We start from the raw sequence: 21,123 nt of genomic DNA, 5'->3' as shown, positions 1-21,123 counted from the left end.
GGCGGCAGGCTGTGTGTGTAGACGACCGCCTCGAACACACGAGGAGAGAGCGAGAGAGAGAGAGGGGCGTGCCACGCTGCCTCTCTCATGGGGTTCTTCGGCGCCAGTTTTGCATTTCCGGGCTTTTCAGCCAATCAGACGGGACCTAGTCCTGCCCCTGCTTCCGGCCACGGCTCCTCCCCTGCAGCAGCTGCTCCCCCCCCCATACACACAGAGGGGGTTCAGCGCCGTGTGGAGACACCGTTTTAAGTCAGTTTTTGTCGGCTGACTCAAAGGACATTTCATGTTCGTGTAAGGAAATACCTGGTCCTTCACAACAATGATTGCCAACTGTTTCAAGAGCAGAGGGAGATGTTAATCACATTCCATTTTTTTCCAACTTCATTGACTTAATAAGCCATTTCATCTTGTCTGTTATCAGATTTTCACTTGTCAACTCTCAGATGTTGCCTCAATAGAACAATGAGAACAGCCATCAGAGAGCATCTCATTCCTTTGCAGTTCAGGCCCCAACACAAGGCCAGCCCTTAGGGGTGCTCTAAATTCTGCAGACTTTAGGTTGTAAGTGTCATCATCCAGTTGGAGATTTGCAGAGTTGCAGTACATGAAAAACTGTGGAGTCTCTCATCATTCTTGGAGATATTTTAAAAGAAAAAAACCCACAATTGTATGAGTTGGCTTTATTGCCTTTATACCTTACAGGGTTTCTACCCTACTAGTAAATGGGTGATTCTTTGGAGGTCAGAAACATTGGTTCCTAACTTCAGTGCCTCCTGAGACCCCAACTCCTTCCATCCTTGTGTTCACCTAATGTAAAAGATCCCTGAGTATGTAGTGTGAAATGTTACCAAAGAACACCCAGGCCATTAAGCACTAGTTAAAATGATTATGTTTGCTCCTCTCTGAATAACTGTTAGTGGTTATAGTGCAAAAATATCATTTTTTGAGGAAAAACAACTAACTAACCAGTATTAAAGATCCCTGCCAATAGTCATTACTTAAACTGTACCATGTTTCCTGTTTACTTCCTTTTTTGCCATACATGATCCTTCCAAGCAAACAATTCCTTCACTATGTTAGAGCGACTTTTATTTCTCAGTACTTCTCAGCACTATGCAGTGACTGAGTTTCTGCTAGTTTTAGATAAAATTCTGTCTCTGTCATTTTGACAGAAAAAGGTTAACCCAGCTAGTCTGAAATGATTAACCACACAGAAAATTTAGGTGGTTTTATATCTGTGGGCAAAGAGAAATCTACACAAGCACAACTATGAGTGCTGACTTCTCATTTTGTCTTTCTAAATTTGTGACATAGAAAAGAAAGCTGCCTGATGGCATCTCAGGTCTTCCAATGACAGATTGGACACAATGCGAGAAGAGTGTTCAGCACGAGAAACTTCATTGGAATTACATATGATCGATTACATCTGTGTGCAAGTCTACGCAGAGATTATTTTGAAATGAGGCAGTCTTTGGGCCTCAAATTTCAAAGTTTCTATATTAAAAAGAATATTATCATACCTGATTTGTAGTTTTTATATGTATCAGTTTTCTGTAACTTCATAGAAGTGGTTAGAATTTGATCACTACTGATAACTGCCAGAGTACATTTATTATTGCAACAGCCCTTCTGAAATTTTATGTTTGAAATAATTTAGTTAAAAATAATTTCAACAAAGTCATCATTATTTAGTTGTGATGTGGTAGAACATAGACACCCATGTAACAGTGAAGGCCCTGATGTGAAGGTCATAGTACATAAACAATCAATATATATTTTTATATATTACTACAACACTTTGGAGAATCAGTAACAAATAGAGAATCTATGTAAAAAATGCCATAGAACCAGGTTTGGTTGAAACAAACTGATGAAAGAGAAGAAAAGGGGACTGGGAAATTAATTACCATGGAAATAAAGCAATTGGTGTAGTGGCATGACATTCAGTTAGAATAATTGTATTTTAATATTTATATGCTTGTATTAATACAAACATGGCAATTCCTTCAAATACTTTACAGCCTTCTGCCCCAGCCTTGCAGATATTCTTGTGTTTAAGGCCAAAGACTTAACTAATCTCACTGACTTATTGCAGATGACATAAGATGGATAAAAGAAGTGCAAAAAGAGAAGACTATAATTGTCTGTGTGCTCTAATGTCAAATCTTTTTCCTGACAGCAGTGAACTTAAAGTATTTTCAAAAAGTGCCATGAGTTTGTTGATTTTCTTTTTCCCCTGCTATATACATGAGAAAAAAATGTAAAGATTATTAGGAAAACAAAACCAAAAAAAAAGAGGAAATTAATACTGAATGAAGAAGTTCTTGGGAGAATTATTCATGCACTATCAAAACTGTTGGGGCAAAAAAAATAAATGTGTAGATTTTTTATTTTCTTTTTTACAGTTTTCCCACCTACTTAATTCCTAGGGCTGAAATATAATTAATTAATCACTATGTCTTCATGAATAAATCTAAAATCTCACATATTACAGAATTTATAGATCAACCGGGACCTAGCTGTTAGTGAATGCATCTTTTAGGTTAAATATTTCAGATTGTTAGTTTGGTTAACAGACACAGAAAGCTTAATTTCTGGTTATTCTGGATTAGCAAAAGCAAAAGGGTGCTGATCCAACTGTCCATTTAGACTTCCTTTTTAGAGAGCTCATTAATGTGCTTTGGGAAGGCTGTGGGAAGACATGTCAAGTTTGATGTTATTTTTCTAGCTGACACGTGTATCCTGTATCAGCCAGGTACTTGGCAGGCATTGATCCTGATGTCTCATTAATAAGAGGAAAAAAACCTAACAGTTAATGAAAATTATGCCTATTTAATCCTAAAAAAATTAAATCAAACATATTTGCTGTCGTAATCTGCTTTTTTTTTTCCTAATAGCTGAAACATGAGCCAAATGTATTTCATGCAAAACTGGGAGCTGTGCATACTCTGGTGTGGATGTAAGCTGGAGGTTTCTCCAGGGACTGCTTGCTTTATGCATTGCTGCATCTTCCCTGGGGCCAGAGCACATATAATTCATAAACTCTTAGGATGCTGAGCAGAATACGTGCTCCTTTTGCAACACACACTTAAAAGACGATAATCTGTTAGGTAAGAAATTTAAGAAGTAGAGTTAGAAATTTTAATACAAGCTTTTTTAAACCCTGACTTTGTCCATAGCACTAAAATATGCCCAGGCCCCTGAACACAGGTTTAAATCTGAAGAACAAACCTGAGTCTCTGCTCACTTCTCTGCTTCCTTGTTCTGAAAAACATACACTATATACTGTTACCTCTTCCAGACTTAATTATTAAGCTGGTTTCATTTCATACATAGTTGAGTTATGCCTAGTGTTTGGTTCTTAGCAAGAACTGAAATTCCTTTTGTGTTTGAAGACATTTATTTTGTGGGTTCATATTGGAATCAAATTAACCCTGGTCAGTTTGACAATTATGTTTCTTTTCTAAAGTTAAATCCAAAAGAAAACTTTGCATAAAAAATGGAAAAAAAGAAAACTCTCCCTCTATTTCAAGTTTGTTTGGCTTAAATAGAAAATATGTGGGCACAGCAAAAGTAAATACTTTTTTTTTAACCCTCTGCTTTGCTGTTCTCTTCCATCTTAAGATTCACGCTAAGCATAATATGCAGCTATGCAACTGAATGAAGAGTGGGCAAAAATTCATTGAGCTGTAGAAAAGAGCTTTTCTTTCATTGAAACGAGAGAACTCTGTGATGGAAGGCAACTGCTGACAAGTGGCTTTCTCTCTCTCTTCTCCCAGGTTTCCCTTGTCCACCTACTAAAGACAGTGCGACTGCTGCGCCTCTTGCGTCTCCTTCAGAAGCTGGATCGTTACTCTCAGCACAGCACAATTGTTCTCACGCTTCTCATGTCCATGTTTGCCTTGCTTGCCCACTGGATGGCCTGCATTTGGTATGTCATTGGGAAAAGGGAGATGGAACAGAATAACCCCCTTACATGGGACATAGGTAAGTTCTTCTTTCCACCACACATGCATGTTATCTCTATGTGTGTCTCTGCGTATAAATAGGTGTAAATATATAAAAACACACATGCAAGCCACTCAGTGTTTCCTTTTCATTTTAATCTTACACAACTATTTAGTGTTTGGAGAGAAAAGGAATTGCTTGAATTCCTTATTTTTCTAGCAAGCAGGCTGTATATTGAATGTACATATTTCTTGAAAGTTAACTGCCTGACAAATAAAAGACAGAAAATTTCACTCAAAATTTTTTAATCTTTACCAATTCATATAAATTCAATACAATTTGTCTATCTCATGATTTTGAAATGGTGGTTCCTAAGAAGTCTTCTCTAAACTTATAAATTGAGAGCTACATTTTGTTCTACTTAGACAAGATGAAAGAATTCACCTTTAATCTCTGAATACTGTGTGTTTGAGCTTTGATATGCATTTAATTTGCATAGGTCTAATTTCCTGATTTTAAGCAAGGAGAAGTGATGGAAGGTGGGAGTTGTATTGTTTTGGGTTTTTTTCCTTTATGCATGGTCACTGGCTTTTTTAAATCTTTACTGAAGTGGTTTCCCAAATTACCTGTGGCTGCTGTGGTAGCAAAACTGTTCAATACAAAATAAAGAGCAGTTTGTGGACAGTTTCTCACTGCACAGGTTGGTGCTATGAATTTCAAGTCAATCTGAAAAGGGGATTAAAATCACAAGAAAATGGGAAAAAGTGGAAAACACCAAGGTTTTTAAGACTGTGTCAGTGTTTGATCTTGATAAGAAAGACCCAGGCAGACTGTGTAGAAGAGTAGATGAGAAAGGTCATCTTGTTTTTGCAAATTAGGCAAAATCTTCAACAGATACATTCCCTTGAGTGTGCTGATTATTTCTATTGTATGTTGAAACAGATAGGCCTTGAAATGCCTTCAAGTTAAAAACTCCCATTGGAAATGCCACCTACCTGTTTTGCCGGTTTGCTATTTTGCACAGCAGATGAGGTGTTTATCAGTGGAGAGATGTTTTTTGAATACTCAATTTGGATCCAATGTTTCGTTCCCATGCCAGCCTTCATTCTGATTTCATTGAATGTTCCAGATAGACTCATTTTTTTGCTTTTTTGTTAAAGGTTTATTATTATGTTTTCCAAAGGATGTACCCATGTGTAATGATACAGTGGGGAAACAATATACCTTGTATAGGATTCTGGCATCATCAGGTGCTTGTACACTGTTGAAGGTGTGTTACACACTTGTGCAACAGCTGATACTGCACATCTTCTCACATTGGTCACACTCCTGCTTTTACTGTAGACATACATTTCTTTCACTGTCTTTCTCAGATGCCATATCAATATCAAGCATCCCTTTTTCTCTCTTTTCTTTCTGGTTTCTTACATTCTATCTTTTTTATTCTATTGTATTTTCCTTTAACCTAAATCTATTAGCTTCAGTATCTCCTATTTTTATGTCCTTTAATTTCTTTCTTCTGTCTTAACTGCATAAAGGATATTTAATAATAATAAGCCTGAAGGAAAACTGATGAGTATGTTAAGGGTTCCTGACCTCAGATGAGGTGTGGATACTGGATCAGGAAGAGGAAAAGAATAAAGGAAGTCCAATAAATACATCTCTCCAGTTTGTTCATAGATTACCGAAAGCTTTGTGGAGTCTTTTTATTCTTTTAGTTTGTTGTTTATTTCTCCTTCCCTTTGTAAACCAGATCTGTGACCTGCTGCTGAACTCCTCATAGAGTGCAAACCTCCCAAAGAAAAGACTGCAGCTGTAGGGGAGAATATACAAAGGAAGCACACTGTGCACAAATTGGTCAAATACTCCTAGCAGAAAAACAAATCCAAATAATAATGATCATAATAATAAAAAGAAGAGTCTCTATGGTGGGAAGTTACTATGAAGAGACATTGTCAGCTTATGAAGGCCACAAATGATAATTGATTTCAAAACCATTCATTGGAGTCCCAGTGACGAGGATGGGCTTCATCCTTGCTCCCCAGGTGGTGCTATTGGCAGCGCTCCCCATGCTGCCTTTTCCTCTCCTTTTTCCCTGAACCAAAGCTGCATTGAGGAATTCATCCTCATATGCCCTGGGGCTCTGGCATTTATTGCTATGAAAACATTAACTTTTTCCCCCTCGGTTTTGTCCTCTTGGGCAATGGCAGTAGATACCCCAACAACTTTGTTAGAACAAATCCCGGCTGAACTGGAGAAGAGTCATTTCACTTAAGTCCTACGTTCATCTCAGTGGAGAGTGTTGTATTTGGGTTATCCCAAATGACCAGTCTGTTCACAACATCCATGTAGGCACTATATTAAAGAGAGAATGAATCATTAAGCAAAGGAAAATGAGATCTGGAGATCCTAATAATTCACAAATAATGCACACAGGATCTTGCTTTGAGGTATCCTCAAGGTAGTGTTATGGTAAGGCATTGAGGATATTCTTGTTCTTCTGTGTGAAAGCCTTAATTGGAAACTTTTGTGCAGTTTTAAAGAGCATGTAAAATTTTTTTTAATGGAGGCAAAGCAGTAGAGTTTGATCATTAGTCTTGTATTTATAAGTTTTGATGTTTAAACTTTTATTGCATTAATACCAAAGCTGGAAACTCAAGTGTTCATCAATAGATCTTATATAAAGTTCATTTCAGGCATTAGGAGGCTTTCTAATCAGCAGCATTAAAAAAATATAACACAAAAATTATTATGTTTATAAAAGACAGTGTGAAAGTGTGTTGTGTTTTTTTTCTTCACTAGAGTGTGTCAGATGGTGTCTGCCTGAAGAAATTGTACCATGAGTACGGACACTGCAATGCATACAACAGCTCCAGTATAGAGATGGGTTTGTTCTAGGAAAGAAAACCTCTGCCCAGAATGAAAAAATTTATTTGTTTTTTATATTTTCTTTTATTTTTTGGGGTGTCGCAGAGGCAGAGGGAAGAAAAAAGCTTTGAGCAACCTCCTTATTCCATGCAGTGCTTCCTCAGAGAGACTGTGGCAAAACATCCAGACTGAGGTTTTGCTAATATGTAAAGAAAACATTTTAAAGCTGCAATACTGCTTGATGTTTTGGACCTTGCTCTGCTATCAGATATGCACCATAGCCCAGATCTCACAACATTGACTTTAGTGGGTGTAGCATTTGGTTCTGTGTATCTGTTTCTCTGGCTAACTTAAACAGATGAGGTGCTTAATTTGCATTTGAATTGGAACAATGGGAGTGATAAAGTTCTCCCTATGAAATCACCCAGAACTGAAAAACAGAATCACAGAATCACAGAATTTTATGAGTTGGAAGGGACCTTAGACATCATCGAGTTCCAACTTCGCTGCATGGGCAGGGACACCTCCCACTACTCCACTATAACGTATTTGCTTTGTTCTTGCTGGACCAAATCGTAAGACTTAATTTCATTTTTTCATCCTTATTCAGACAACAATCTCATTGCGAATATTTTAAAAAGATTGTTTCATTCACTAATTTATCCACAATTGCAAAATAAGAAAGATGTAGTGTCTGGGAATAGTATTCAAGAACTATAATGACATGGTGGCATTGGGACATATACCAGTGTAGTATAATGTTAAAATCTGGATCTCTTGCATAGCTCTAGCATTGACATTTCAACTGATTATACGAGGCATTTGGAAGATATGCAGTATGGGCACTGCTTTCAGACGTAGAAGCCTTTACCTCAGCAAGTTCTCCCATCTCAAGAAATGGTTGTTTCATATGCAGCAGCTTGACTCTAACGTCTGATAAAAACACGACCCCTGGACTGGTCATTCCCACCCATCTGAGATGGTGTTATGCTCCTTATCCTGCTTTTCCCTTCCAGCTTTTTCAGATCCCTCTGTTACATTCCATCTTTTTCCCCTGGTTTGCTCTCATTGGTGAACCAGATGTTTCCCCAAGACATGGCATGATATTCAGCAACCTGTAAAAATAAGGTTAGTTTTCCATTAGCTGACATGCAGCAGAGACTAGACTGAGTTGAGGATCCTGGCTGACCCTACCTACCACTCTAATTCCATTGACTTCAGAACATTGGTTCTCTTCTTTCTATAGGTTTAACTGGTATCAGGTTTAGGCATAGGTTCTTTATTTGCTGTCTGCTGTTTTGAATTAGTATATACCGAGCTAGTCACCTAAAAGTTCTTATCAAATAGGAGAAATGGCTTCTCGACCTATCTCTACAGTAAAAAGATAATATTGAAATTTTTTCCTGTTGTTACAGGCATTCATTCTGTGACAACAATATGAGCTGTTGAAACTCAGTGGTCCTTAGTGTAAAGAAGAGATTAGGAGAAGGCCAAGAGTCAGGATGCTGGTTCCCTTAGATAGTCAAAGCTGTCAGGTATAATTTCTGTAATTGCCTAAAAAAAAAAAATAAAATAAATTAAAAAATTTGCTTCCTGTCCACCAGAAATTAAGCTGCAATTTTTTATTAGTCCACCACAGTAACACTTACAACCTTCTGACTATGTAAGAGTTGTCATAAAATAGATAGATAGATAGATAGATAGACAGACAGACAGACAGACCATAACCTTTGCTTTTATGGAAAATAAAGTGTATGCATTTACTTTGGGAGAAACTTCAAAATCAGGTCAGTAAAGGGTATTCTTCAGCTATTTAAATCTTCATTTCAGTAAAATATCTCCACTCTCACCTCAGGTTTTTACTAATTTTCTGCTAGTTTTGTAATTTGCAGCACTTCTGAAAAAAAGAACTCAAAGATGGCTGAACACCTGCACTTTCACATACTCTACAATATAAAACTTCCAACAAGCACTTTGTTTATCACACGCTTGCAGACAGAGCCTTTAAAGGGACTTGGATGCCTGACACCTGGTGAGGGATATATACCCTGAAGTAGCTCTCAGAGCAATTGGTGGCAGATTTAGGTGCAGAATGAGAAGCACAGCACCTGAGTGGAACCAGTAGGGAATGCTGAAAAGAGGTTTATGCCTTCAAGCCCTTTACCTCAGGTTTTATGTGCCTCATGTTGGGCAACAGGGAAGTTATAAGCTGGCTTCACAAGTGCAGAAGGACATGCATGTAACTTGTAATGGAATTTAACACAGAAACCCCTCAAATAGCATTGATCCAAACTGATAAATCTAGCCATGTTGAGCTTCATAAAGTTTTCCTATGTTTGCTCAGTGTTGCACGTGTGCTAGTAAGGATTGCCCCTTCTGCAGCAGTTCATGCACACCTTTCATTCTGCACAAGCAGCTTGGGGTTGCCTACAGCTAGAGCACAGATGTGAAGTAGGTTCTTCTGGTCAGAGAAAGAAAGAGGCTTTGGTACTGAATTTCACTTGTCTTCAGCATGGGTTTTGGACACTGGAACTTGTTTCTAAGGTATGGAATGTATAGGTAAAAGGCAAATCTCTAAAAGAGCACTGTATCCTTGTGTATGGATTACCTCACTTGGTGTTCTTCCTGGACAGCTCTCTTTCTTGAGTTCTGGTTGTTTTCTTTCTTCCCAAACTGATGTGCTTTCAACAGAAGAATGGCCCATGCCTGAATCTCTACCCAGAGTCTCCCGTATCCAGATGAAGCTAGCAATGAAGGCTTGGACCTTCCAAGGCTGAAGAAAACAGAAGTCTGAAGTCTTTAGTGTTCGTTTTTGCAAGTGAGATATTAGGTGAAATTAAAATCCACCTGCTCCTCCTTGAGTTATACAGTGGTGGGTGAGAGAGGAAGAACAAGAGCTCACGACTACCTTCCCCATTGAGTCCTTCAGGGGAATTTAGATGTGAGGACAAGGTGGCTGAAAGATCCCCACTGGGTGCAGATAGAAGATTTTCTCTGAGTTTCTCAATCATGCAAAGTTGGTGGCATTGTGATGCAGAAGGTGGCTGATATGGACTATACAAAATGTAGGTGTCTAATCTCTTAGATGCAACCTTTGGGTTATACTCTTGGGCTTGCATTCCTAAATTCTGTTCAAGTCCTTTGTGGTCCTCAGGTAGCTCCAGTCTGTCAAAAATAAAGTTAGGTAACATCAAGCTGGCGTGTTCTTTAAGAGAGTAATGGTCCTGTAACTCTCTTGAGTCCAACAGCATGGGAAGTTTTCAGTGCCAGGAAGCTTTTTCCAAGCTTATGCTAAGAACCCTAAAGAACAAAAAGAAGTAAAAACAAACAAACAAAAAAAACCAAACAAAACCCTTGAGATTTAAAAAATGTGTAACTGCCAGTATGCTTTTGAACACTCTGAGATTCTTGTTTTCAACATATTCTTAGCAAAATTTGCAGCCAGGAACTTGATTTAAAAACATTGTGAAAACTGAAATTTTGTGTCATCACAGACCTCTAGGTACTGGGGCTGCCAGGTAAATCAGCTGACAAAAGACACAGGATAAAACTATAACACTAAGCAATTGATCAGCTTTTTGAACCAGGTGATGGAAGTGTTTGGTGCATGCATGTGCATGTACCTACTTTTAGATTCCAGACCTATCTTCTGGAGTTTGAGTCTGGATCTATAGCAAAACAGCTTCTAGTAAATTCAACAAGTACTCAGCTTATTGAGAGTAATAATGAACTATGACTGGAGTCTTGTAAAGACTGCTGCTGGCACCTGCTTTCATGCTGGCAGGCAGGCAACAAGGTTCAGCCCAGGTGCCCAGCACACCCTGGTCTGTTTTGATGGCATCTGTTGAGGGTGGGAACATCAATTCTGTTTGTTTCGTTGTATTAATAGAACTAAGTGCCAGAAAGACTGTTCACTGCTAGAAATACTACTTGTAAATTTCCAAGGCTCTTGGCCAAGAAAACTATATTCTACTATAAAATATCAGTCTAGTTCCACCAGTCCAAACACACACATCTATCAGGTCAGGATTGGTGTGTACAAAATTATGAATCCTTCCAGGGAAGGAACAAGCCTCATGCTGACTAAATTGCATGGGACATCATTCACTAGCTGTGATCAATTGTTCATTTCAAGCTGTCATCTCTGTAGCTGAAAGTTTGATTTGAATCTCTCTTTTAGTCTCCTTTTTTTTTCTTTTTTTTTTTTTTTTAATACTGGTATTCTTTATTTGTTATTATTATTAATGACAGAACCTGTTACTTTGGGATGATGGTTTTTTTTCCTAGTGTTTAATAGGCAACTTAAAGAAAAAAAATGTAAAATTTGTCATGCACAAGTACTGACATCTTCAATTTAGTAAAATGAATTATAATGATTTGTTGACCTGGGATGTTTGGATTGAAGGCCCATTATTGTGCAGAATATGCATACCTGCCTGTTTTGTATGGTGGGAGTGGGGTGGGAAGGAAAGTGAGTTAATCTGAATGAAAATTCACTTCTACTTAATATATGAAGGATGTGGTTGATGGTTACAACTCTTGTGAAGTATTTTGGGTCGTCAGTATCTAAGAGACTTAGCCAATTCATTTGCATTGTTTCTTGCAGCACTTATGTGAAACAATTGGCCCTGGACTGTCATACACTAATAATAAATTGGAATAAACTAGGTGACCAAAACAAGACCATTACTTTGAAGCTATAAAACTTTTTAAAAGTACAAATCTCACAAATAATTGCAAGCAGTACTTACTACATTTCACATCCTTTGAAAACGACAAGAATGTACCACTGTGCTGAAGCACTTCATGGCGATGAAATGTTCTCAAGCGGTTGAAACAGAAATTTTAAACTCCTGGAGAGCACCTTGCACTTAAAAGCTTTTAAATATTTGCAATATTTTTTAATCATTTTGAGTTTTACTTCATAGTAAAAATAATGCTGTACACACTGTGTACATTTTCCAGTTTCTAACCTTGTGAGAACTAACATAGATAAATTAATTAAGATCATGAGGAAAATATAAATATACTTACTTGTTTCAAAGCAACTACAAAATATTTCTTTAAAGTCTGCTGGATACCTTATCTGAATGGTTAAAGCAATTCTATTGTAGAATGCTGTATATGAGGCCCACTTTAGAGAAGTTTATAGTGTGAAATATTTATGAAAGAAATTGTTTTCTTATAGCTTATTGGGTTACACTTTTGACTAAGTATAATTAGGAAGGGAAAGTTAATCTAGTTTTTGGGGAGGAAATCCTATTTGCAGATAATCATAGTTATATACAATTCTTAGTACAGTGCAAGCAAAGCCACATAGTTTTTCTCTCATTTCTTAGTCTATTGGAAGAGTCACAGAGAAATTTAACTACAACAAGGGGGTTTTATATGCACAGCAGTAGTCACCTGGACATGTGCCAGAGATGTGTGTGGAAACCTGTCTGCACATGATAAAGAGCAAATTTGCAAATGAAGGTTTCATAAAGGCTTATCTGAAAATCTCACCCTACTTTTCTGCCTGCTTTATATGTAAAACTACCTTTCTAGGGAAGGTTTTCTTTATCATAACCCCTCATTTAAGACCTGTTTATACTAGATCTTGTCAGGTTTTAACATATAAATTTAATTTTTAAAATATCCATAAAATATAACTTTGTGGACATCGGTCAGTTTTGCATTCTAAAACCCAAACCACTTTTTTTGTGATGGAGCTGTGCCCAAATAAAGTGTCATCTGTTGAACTGAACTGAAACATTTCTCTTGAGTTTAGTTTAACATTAATTTGTATCTCAGCTGCTTTGGGCCTTAGCAGATTTTATTCTGCCATTCTTCCCTGCTGTTCTTTTGTACAGGCTCAGTTCCTTGATTAAATTATATTTTCCTTTATTTGCCATACTTTGTCTTCTGATTGAACCATTTCAGCAATCACAAAATACCCCAGGACTGAGACACCCCATTGGACTTGCAGCCCAGAAAAAAAAAAAAAAAAAAAGGGATGAAAGTACCTTAGTAAAGGGACCTTGAGGATTTTATGTAGCTATTAATACATTTCCAAGGTTTTGTACCTAGGACAAAAATTTTGGGCAATTTTCAAGTGAAATGTAGAAGTCTGGTGTGTGAATGAAGCCCCTGAGATTTGACAGAGTTGAGGGTCCTGCTGTGTCTAAGTGCAGAGTGCTAACTATACTGTTCATTAATTCCACAGAGCAGTTTTTATATCAGTGAAAAAACTGTATCTGGACCAGTTTCTACAGCCGTAATAGAAATTCTCAGTGCCACACATAGAGGGGAAATCTTCTCAGTATACATCCCCTAAGAGGGGGCACTCCCAAGACATAAAATAACACGGTGATCTTTCCACAAGTCTTCTGCAACAGAAATGCTAGAGAGTGTAATTTGTTTAACGTTGCAAATATTGTGTGTAATGACCTTGCTCAGTCAATTAGAAATTACATCAGACTCTATAAACCTCAATTGTTGTATTTTAAATTGTAGAAATGTTGACTGGGGTTTATTTAGTCCAGCCAGCAAGCTGAAGCAGAATTATCGCCAGCACTACAGAAACAGCTTGCTCTATCCAAGTTCTGGTGAAGCCTCCATCTCTTTGAGTACCTTCTTCCAGGGTTACATTACCCTCCTTGAAGGGCTTTGTACCAGTTTGCTAAAGCATTAGTGCCTATTACACATTGGTGTAATAGGATGTTTTCTTAGGATTTCTCAGAAGTTGCTACTTCTGGTTTCAAGGCTCGTGGCTTGGCTGCTTAAATTACATGTCCAAATTGATCTCTCAATCCAGTTTAAACCTTCAAAAGCCTTTGGTATATATTTTGAAATCTATTCCATAGCTGCTTCCACATTTGATTGGACTGCCTCATTCAGACTCATCACATAGGTAGAGATCCTAGAGTGTTAGAATGCCTTATTGCATTCCATAGATGACTAAGAATTGCTTTTCTTTTCCCCTACAGCACAAGTGTGCCATACATATTTAATCTATAAATGTCCTTTGTGTACATTCCTGTTTTCTATCTATTTATACTTTTTCCTGCACTTCAACAGAGCAGGGGCTTGATAAGAGGATTTTTTCCTGCTACCAGAACTGAAAATAATTTCTATATAAAAATGAAAACATTATTCAAGGCTCTTTTATTTCCAGACTTCCTTCCATTTTCAGATGCCTTGGAAAATATTCATGCTTCTTTCCTACCTCCAGATGACAGTTCTTAAAGTTAACTATTTACTATTTCCAATAAAACAAAACAATATGGAATTGTGGGAGTATGTCATTGCTTTCTGCATTCTATAAAGTTTTACACAAGCCAGGTCCTGCCAAAATAATTATGCCTAATCATTCTAAATAATTTTTCATTGTCAGATCTAAGACAGGCGTAGACAAAAATGCTAATATTTAAGATTTCCTTATGTCATGCACTTCAAAAAGACCTGTCAGATTTGAAGACCTCTCTTTTATACCAAATCTGCTGTAACTTTAAACACATAGTGGGCTTTCCCAATAAGACACTAGCTTTCTTTTTTACTTTTTATTCCTTTTTTTACATCAAGCCTTCATTACATTGCAAATTCTTGGTTTGCTATTATGTTAAGATAGAACGTGGAGTAAAATATCCCCTTTTGTTGATTTCACCCCCAACAAAATCTTCACAAAGATGATTGGATTACAACTTGCTTGATTCAAATGACACCTAGAAAAAATTAATATTGAAAACTGTTATTTAGGTTGTAGATTAACAGATTAGAAAACTAAGACAAGGCAATAAAGTATTAATACTGTTTATCCTATGGCTGCCTGGCTAAGGCAGCATCCTGGTCTAGGAAACAGCACAGTGGCTCCTTAGGTAAGAATGTAGAGGTAATAGACGATATTGAGAGATCTATAGAGCAAGCAAGAAGAGGATTGTAGTGAGGAATAGCATACTTAGCTGCTACCTAACTAGCAGGGATGTTATTAGTATGGAAGACAAGGAGAAACAGATGACATGTAGACTGCAACAGTCTATACTGACCCAAACTGAGCTCCATATCATCCTTTGTATGATTACACAAGCTAAGCAGGTGAAAACTAGTATGATTTTGTTGCAATTCTGCAATTATCCTTTCATTTGTAATTAGAACTACTTAAGAAAAAGCTGTGTTGATGCATGTGCCCTGTTTTACCAGGAAGCTGCATTTGAATAGGTAGAAGCTGCTTGAAATTGTCTGTGTTGCTGGAGTCGGGGAGGCAGCAGGAGCAGGGAAGGTATCAACTATCAGGCATCAGCTATGGCTTCACTCAGCTGTGAGAGGCAGAGGACTCGGTGAGGAATCTAGGAGTAAACAACTCCACTCTTGCAGATTGCTGGTGGTTAAGCAGGCAGTCTTTACATAGCATATTTCACAGCTTTCATAAAAAAAACTGGTCCTCTTGATATCTTGGTGTTGCAAATAAGTGATAGTTTATTTTACAGAGATTGTTACAGATTTTAAGATATTTTACCACTGCCATTGCCCCTAGGAGAATCCCTTTCCAGATTCTGAGTCAAGACTGTTAATATACTAACTGTAAGGATCAACAAATTGCCATGTAAATAAAGAACAGAAGGATGTTAGCCTGAGTTTCTCTGATGATGAGACCTCAGCAGGTGAGAACATCAGGGCAGAGGTGAGATTAATTTACTAACTGTGCCACCCTGCATACATACAGATCTAAAGATTTGCTAGCAACTTAAAAACTGACATTTTCCAAGGTTTTGCTTTGTGGGAATTTTTTTTTGCATATTTTGATAATAAAGGCTTTATTTGAATGTAATATGAGGGAAGATACTAATAAAGATAAGAATGTATTGCCTGTAGTAGCACAAACTCCAAACATAAAACTGCAAAGCAGGTTTCTAACACTTTAGCTGACAGCATTAAAAAAAAAAAAAAAAAAAGCATTGCTATTCATTTTTTTGCAGCAGCACCTGGGATCCTAGCTGTGGGTCAAGAAGCTCTTGTCTGCATTACTGAATTAACACAGGGTAAACAGGCTACTCTTGCCCAAAAGGGTATTATACTCTAGAGCTCTAACAAATGAGCACAGGGAAGGAAAGAAGGCATAGATAGATGTGCTCCTTGCTCTGCCCAGACTTGAAGCACTAACTTTTTTAATTCCAAGCTTAGCTGCAAGTTATTTGATAGCCTGGGAAAGGGCAGTAATAGCCACTTTGCCTAAGTAGCAGCAGTAATGTGGAATGCTGAGACTCTTTGTGAAGTGACAGTGTGATCGTCTCTTGAAAGGAGATGATTTGCAACCAATTTATATACTTCTAATGATATGCTTGCAAGTTTATTTTTTAAATTATCTATAGGCTTAGACATGTATGTTTTACCTGTAATGTAAACATTAATTGAACTGTATTTGATATTACAAAAACGCAGTTAATTTACTTACATTATTAGTTACTTTCAGTTTAAGAACCTTAAAAGAAACCTTAGGCTTTTTGGGGGGTGAGGAGACAAACAAAGATAATGAAAAAAAAACAACAACCTAGAAGCTATTTCTTTTAAGTACAATAAAATTGATGGCATTAGAGCTGTTTATAAACACTTCCTAGTAAAAAGAAAATGTTTAATGAAAATTACTAGCTATATATAGAACTTCGTATATATTGCACGGAAAGCTGATGTTGAAAATATCTCTATCTCATCCTTTCAATGAAGTGGGGAAGAGAAAAAAACTGCTGACTTGCAAAAGCAAAGACTTAAATCTCTCATGTATCCAAATATAGCTGTCTGACAAATTACTGTTGAGAAGATCTGTACAGGGTTATCAGAGAGAAAAAGATTTTCCAATACATTTCTTTTGCAAATTTACCTACTCCTTCATGAATGAGACTGAAGGAATTTATTACTTAGTTCTGCAGGAATTTTTTTTTTCTTAGTTCTGCAGAAATGCAGGTGCAGTTATTATTTATTTCAGAGCTTCTTTCTATGCATCTGTAAGTATAAATGTTTAGAGAGTTATCACAAAGTACCAAAAGGAATGTGTTTCTTGCAGACTTGCTGAGTTAGCTCCGAAAACTCTTATACATAGCTCTTACATGTAGTCAGGTCTCTAACTTGGAATAAATGTACCTCTACTGCAAGGGAAATCTTTATTGTGTTATACTATGAGACTACTGGAAAGGCATAGTAAAGGGTTTTCACCAACATGAATAAGAGCTGTGCAGCTATCTGCTTTGTTTAAACATTTACAGAATACAATTTGCCTGCCCCAGAGATGCAATTTCCAGTCCTATGTGGCAGCAGGGCCATAGGGCACTGTAAGAGTGAGAGATTCAAGCTTCCCAAAGATTGCCCTGTCAGCCTGCAGGGCCAGCCCAGCAAGCAGAACAAACTTAGCCATCCAGTTCCCATTCCACATGGCAAAAGGTCCTTCAGGAAAAGTCCTCCAATAATAACCTCTACAGTCATGCAGAACACTAATTAGCTTTTTGGAGACTGTCTTGGAGCTCCACTGAAATGGACTTGTCTCCCCACATCACTCCCTTTGTTCCCCTCTCACCAAAATGTACTGTAGTTGTAGAGATGAAATTACTTCTCTGGAAAAAGAGGTTTTTTTGTCACGTGGTGAAGGAGAAATATAAGCAGCTAATTCACATGAACTCTCTACCATCTTAACAAGTATTTGAAACTCTGACTGTGGAGCTGTGACTGGGCCAGTCCTCAGGGATTTGTCAAGCCTAGTAGAAGAAAAAGTACAAGAAGAAAATCCTTACTTTGCAGGCAAAATAAGGTAGGACTTCATTAGAAATGTTAATGTTCAATGAATGAACATAGGTTCTGGCTGGAAACTGGGGCTTGAAATGTGGGCAGCTATTGGTAATTCATGTACACTGTGCTTTGTGGAGTTCTTATCTAGCATTTTGCATTAGTCAGGAGAGCTGCAGAATTTCACCCTGCTCTTACCTGAGACTAAAAAAAATATATTTTAAAATATTATTTTCCAATATTTTTTTCTAATAAAATTCTAGCATTACAAATATTTCATATCAGGCCTATTGCTCTACCACTTAGAAGCCATGAATGGGCCAAGGATTGATCAACCAGAGAGAGTTTAGAAATCACATTATAAACCATGAACCTATAGTGCCTTCACTGGGGTGGATTACAAGCTTTCTGTAGGATAAAAAGTATCTCTTCTTGCATTTATGGCCTTCCAAAATGAAAATGCAAATTATTTAACAAACTTCAGCATTCTGATGGCAAGAAATGAAGTGCTGCCCACAAAGGAATTTTGTCAGTATCTCCAAGGGGACATCAGTTTTACCATATATGAATTTTACTTTCTCATTCTAAGCAGGGATACTTGCAATTTATAGTTGAGTTTTGTCAGATAATCAAAGCTTAATTGTCAGGTTTTCAGCACTTCTGTGGGCTCAGCTGTGTTTTTGTTGTTATCAGCAACATTACAATTAGATCTTAGGGTTTTTTTTCTTTTTTTAATCCCTTGATTAAGCACCTCTTCCTCCTAAAACTACTAAGCTTATTGAATATTTACTGCACCATGAAAATTTCATTTTCAGCAAGCACAAGTCAATATCTTCTTATGACTTTGTCGAGTTACTGGAGTTAAAGCTCTACAAAATGTAATTATTTTTATGCTAACTTCTAAGTATATATTCAATTAGAAATACAACAACCAATTTATTTAGAAAGGGTATTAGTAAGCCTTACAATAGAATTACATGGGATTTCACTTTTCAAATTAAATTAATTTTGGTAGACCTGACAAAGGCTAAGCTTCTATCTAAAAATGCTGTTACCAGAAGGAGTATTAATTTAGTTTGGAAAACTCCATGGGTTTTAGAAGTCTTTAAAACATCTGTCTCACTGTATGTCTCTAGATAATTAAAAGTGTCCCTAAGCATCTAGGGAAAGGCATAGTTTCCTCTAGATCAGTGTCCAAGAAGAACAACAGTCAATGTACCTGCAAAGGGTACTCATCATTTAAGGAAACATTAAAAAAAAAACAGATATGAAGATAATAATTTCACTTAAGTGAACCTTTTATCTACTCTTGAGTGTGCAAGCTTCATGGAGCATACATGGACCTCCAATTTCTTTCTTTTTCTTTTCTGACTGCGCTGTGTTCAAGTTCAAAGTTTCTCTGCATGATACTACAGATGCTCAGAAATCAGTGGTAGAATTCTCAAGACTGGCAGAGGATTACAATTTCATCTGACACATGTTCAAATCCTGTTTGTTTTTTGTTTGGTTTGTTGTTTGGGTTTTTCTTATCCATCATAAAGCAATCAACTAGATGCAAAGATATGGCCCAGCTCTCAGTATGTTTGTGCCTTGGATTTTGACTCATGCCCATTTGTTTTATTATTTTGTTGATTTCACGAGATCCTAAAACTTCATGAATCCTCATGTATAATTTAGGAGAGATCTTATTTCATCAAGCTTTGTTTCTGAGTAGGGCAAGGTTTTGAAACTCTCAGTTGTTTTTCTTTTCATTTAAAAATATTGTATTTCTTGTAATTACTATTGCTTGTGAGATCCAAAATATGATGCTAATGATTTCACACAGAGGTGTAAATGGCATATATATATAGCATTTACATGAATGAAGGCTTTCTTTTGGTTTATGCATTAGGCCATAGATAGATGAACATCTCAGAACTGAAGCATGAAATCTTCTTGTAAATTTGTCGTCTCCCCTCTAGAGATTTTATCTACTTAGCAGTAAGAGGCATAGAGTACTTGATAGAAAAGGAGCAATTTTTTAATCTTTCATTACATACTAAAGTGATCATTTTTGTGGCTTTTCTTGTCTATAATGTGGGTGTTCATCAAGCAAAAGTATATAAACTTTTACATATATCTGTATAAAATATTCTGTGGTATCCGTCATGGTAATGCCCACATGCCTCACTTCTGTTGGCACTTAGAAGTACACTGAGCCCAGAAGTTAAGAATAATCTACTTGTACAATGTTAACATAGTTAACTCTTCATTATCCAGATAAGAATGGTGCCAATGATTATGACCCAGACAAATTAAAAAAGGAAGAAAATATGAAAATTACATTAAAAAATATATGGCTGCTCCTCAAGTTTCCTCTTACACACATAACATTGATTTAATATATTAATTTTGAAAAAAACATAAACTGATGTCCCGTTTTTTTACTATCATGCAACTATACCATTTGGCCACACGTGATGGAGCTGCATTTTCACAATCCTAAAACCTGCAACTGTGTGACACTTTCAGCACTGTGGGTATTTCTATTTTTAGTAGATTTTTTTTCTCATCTGTGTGCAAGAAAAGCCTGGTTTGTTTTCCTTGTGACCTGTGCAATAAGACCTGCCACATTTACAGTTCTACAGAAGCAGTGATCAAAAGTGTGATTGCTATGGTCATCTCTGGGGGTCTTAACCCTAAAACTATCTGCTCTGGTATCTGGGAGCCTCACCTAACATGCAAAACTGCATCATAGATCTAACAAATGATCAAATTTTGTGACAATGAAAGGATAACAGTGGTGTTCCACGGGATTAGGTAGTAGGAATGGTGCTGTTCAGTGTATTAATAGTCTGGGAAATAAATGCATATGTTTTAGCAGGAAAAAAAATGCAGATGTCAAAAACATTTTGGCTAGACGGGGATTTAAAAGCATCTTGAGAAGCAATGAATACCTGAAATGAGTAATCACCATAAGAATAGAGGGAATGAGTATTCAATAATGCATTCATGCACACCAGAAGAGGTAAAATTAGTCTTTGTTACAATTTAACTCAGATCGGCAATTAAGTGAATGACAGTAATGCTCTCTATGCCCACCCTCTCCCACCCAGATAGGGAAAGGAGAGAGAATAAGGAGAGAGGCTTCTGGATTGAAAACTAAACTAGACAGCCTTAATTAAATACTAATGACAAAAAATATATATACAAATATGTGCAGGAAAGCGCAACACCCCTGTCACCTCCTCCCAAACCTCAGCAACTCACCAATGCCGAGCACAGAGGCACAATCCCTTCCTTGGTCCTGCTGGCCACACTATACAGCCAAGGTGCCCTCTTGGCTACCTGGGCACACTGTTTGTTTTTTGTTCTCCAGTATTTCTAGATTTTGTTTGGTTTTTTGTTGCCTGCTGTTTCATAAGGTACAGTTTTAGGTTTTGGAGAAATATACAGAAGATGTGCCATCAATAAAGCCATTGCCATCTATTATATTTTCATTTAGAGCTCTAGAATTTTTCAACTGAGCCAGAAAATCATAACTCAGTCTGAAGCATAGCCCTTAAAGAAAACCCACAC

The 21,123-nt window shown here is 37.1% G+C and overlaps 1 protein-coding gene across 1 annotated transcript in view; it reads left to right on the top strand.

The window, feature by feature from the left end:
• The window catches only part of KCNH8 (potassium voltage-gated channel, subfamily H (eag-related), member 8), a 185,937-nt gene that overhangs the window by 117,954 nt on the left and 46,860 nt on the right, over positions 1-21,123 (top strand). The window contains exon 7 of the mRNA XM_010007532.1: positions 3,780-3,987. Within this exon, the coding sequence (XP_010005834.1) occupies positions 3,780-3,987 (208 nt within the window). The remainder of the gene's footprint in view (positions 1-3,779; positions 3,988-21,123) is intronic.

The sequence above is a fragment of the Chaetura pelagica genome, unplaced genomic scaffold, assembly GCF_000747805.2.
Source record: "Chaetura pelagica isolate M959 unplaced genomic scaffold, ChaPel_1.0 scaffold10, whole genome shotgun sequence".
Classification (NCBI taxonomy): domain Eukaryota; kingdom Metazoa; phylum Chordata; class Aves; order Apodiformes; family Apodidae; genus Chaetura; species Chaetura pelagica.
The sequence above is the reverse complement of the archived record's forward strand: the minus strand, read 5'-3'. Positions and strand labels throughout refer to the sequence as shown.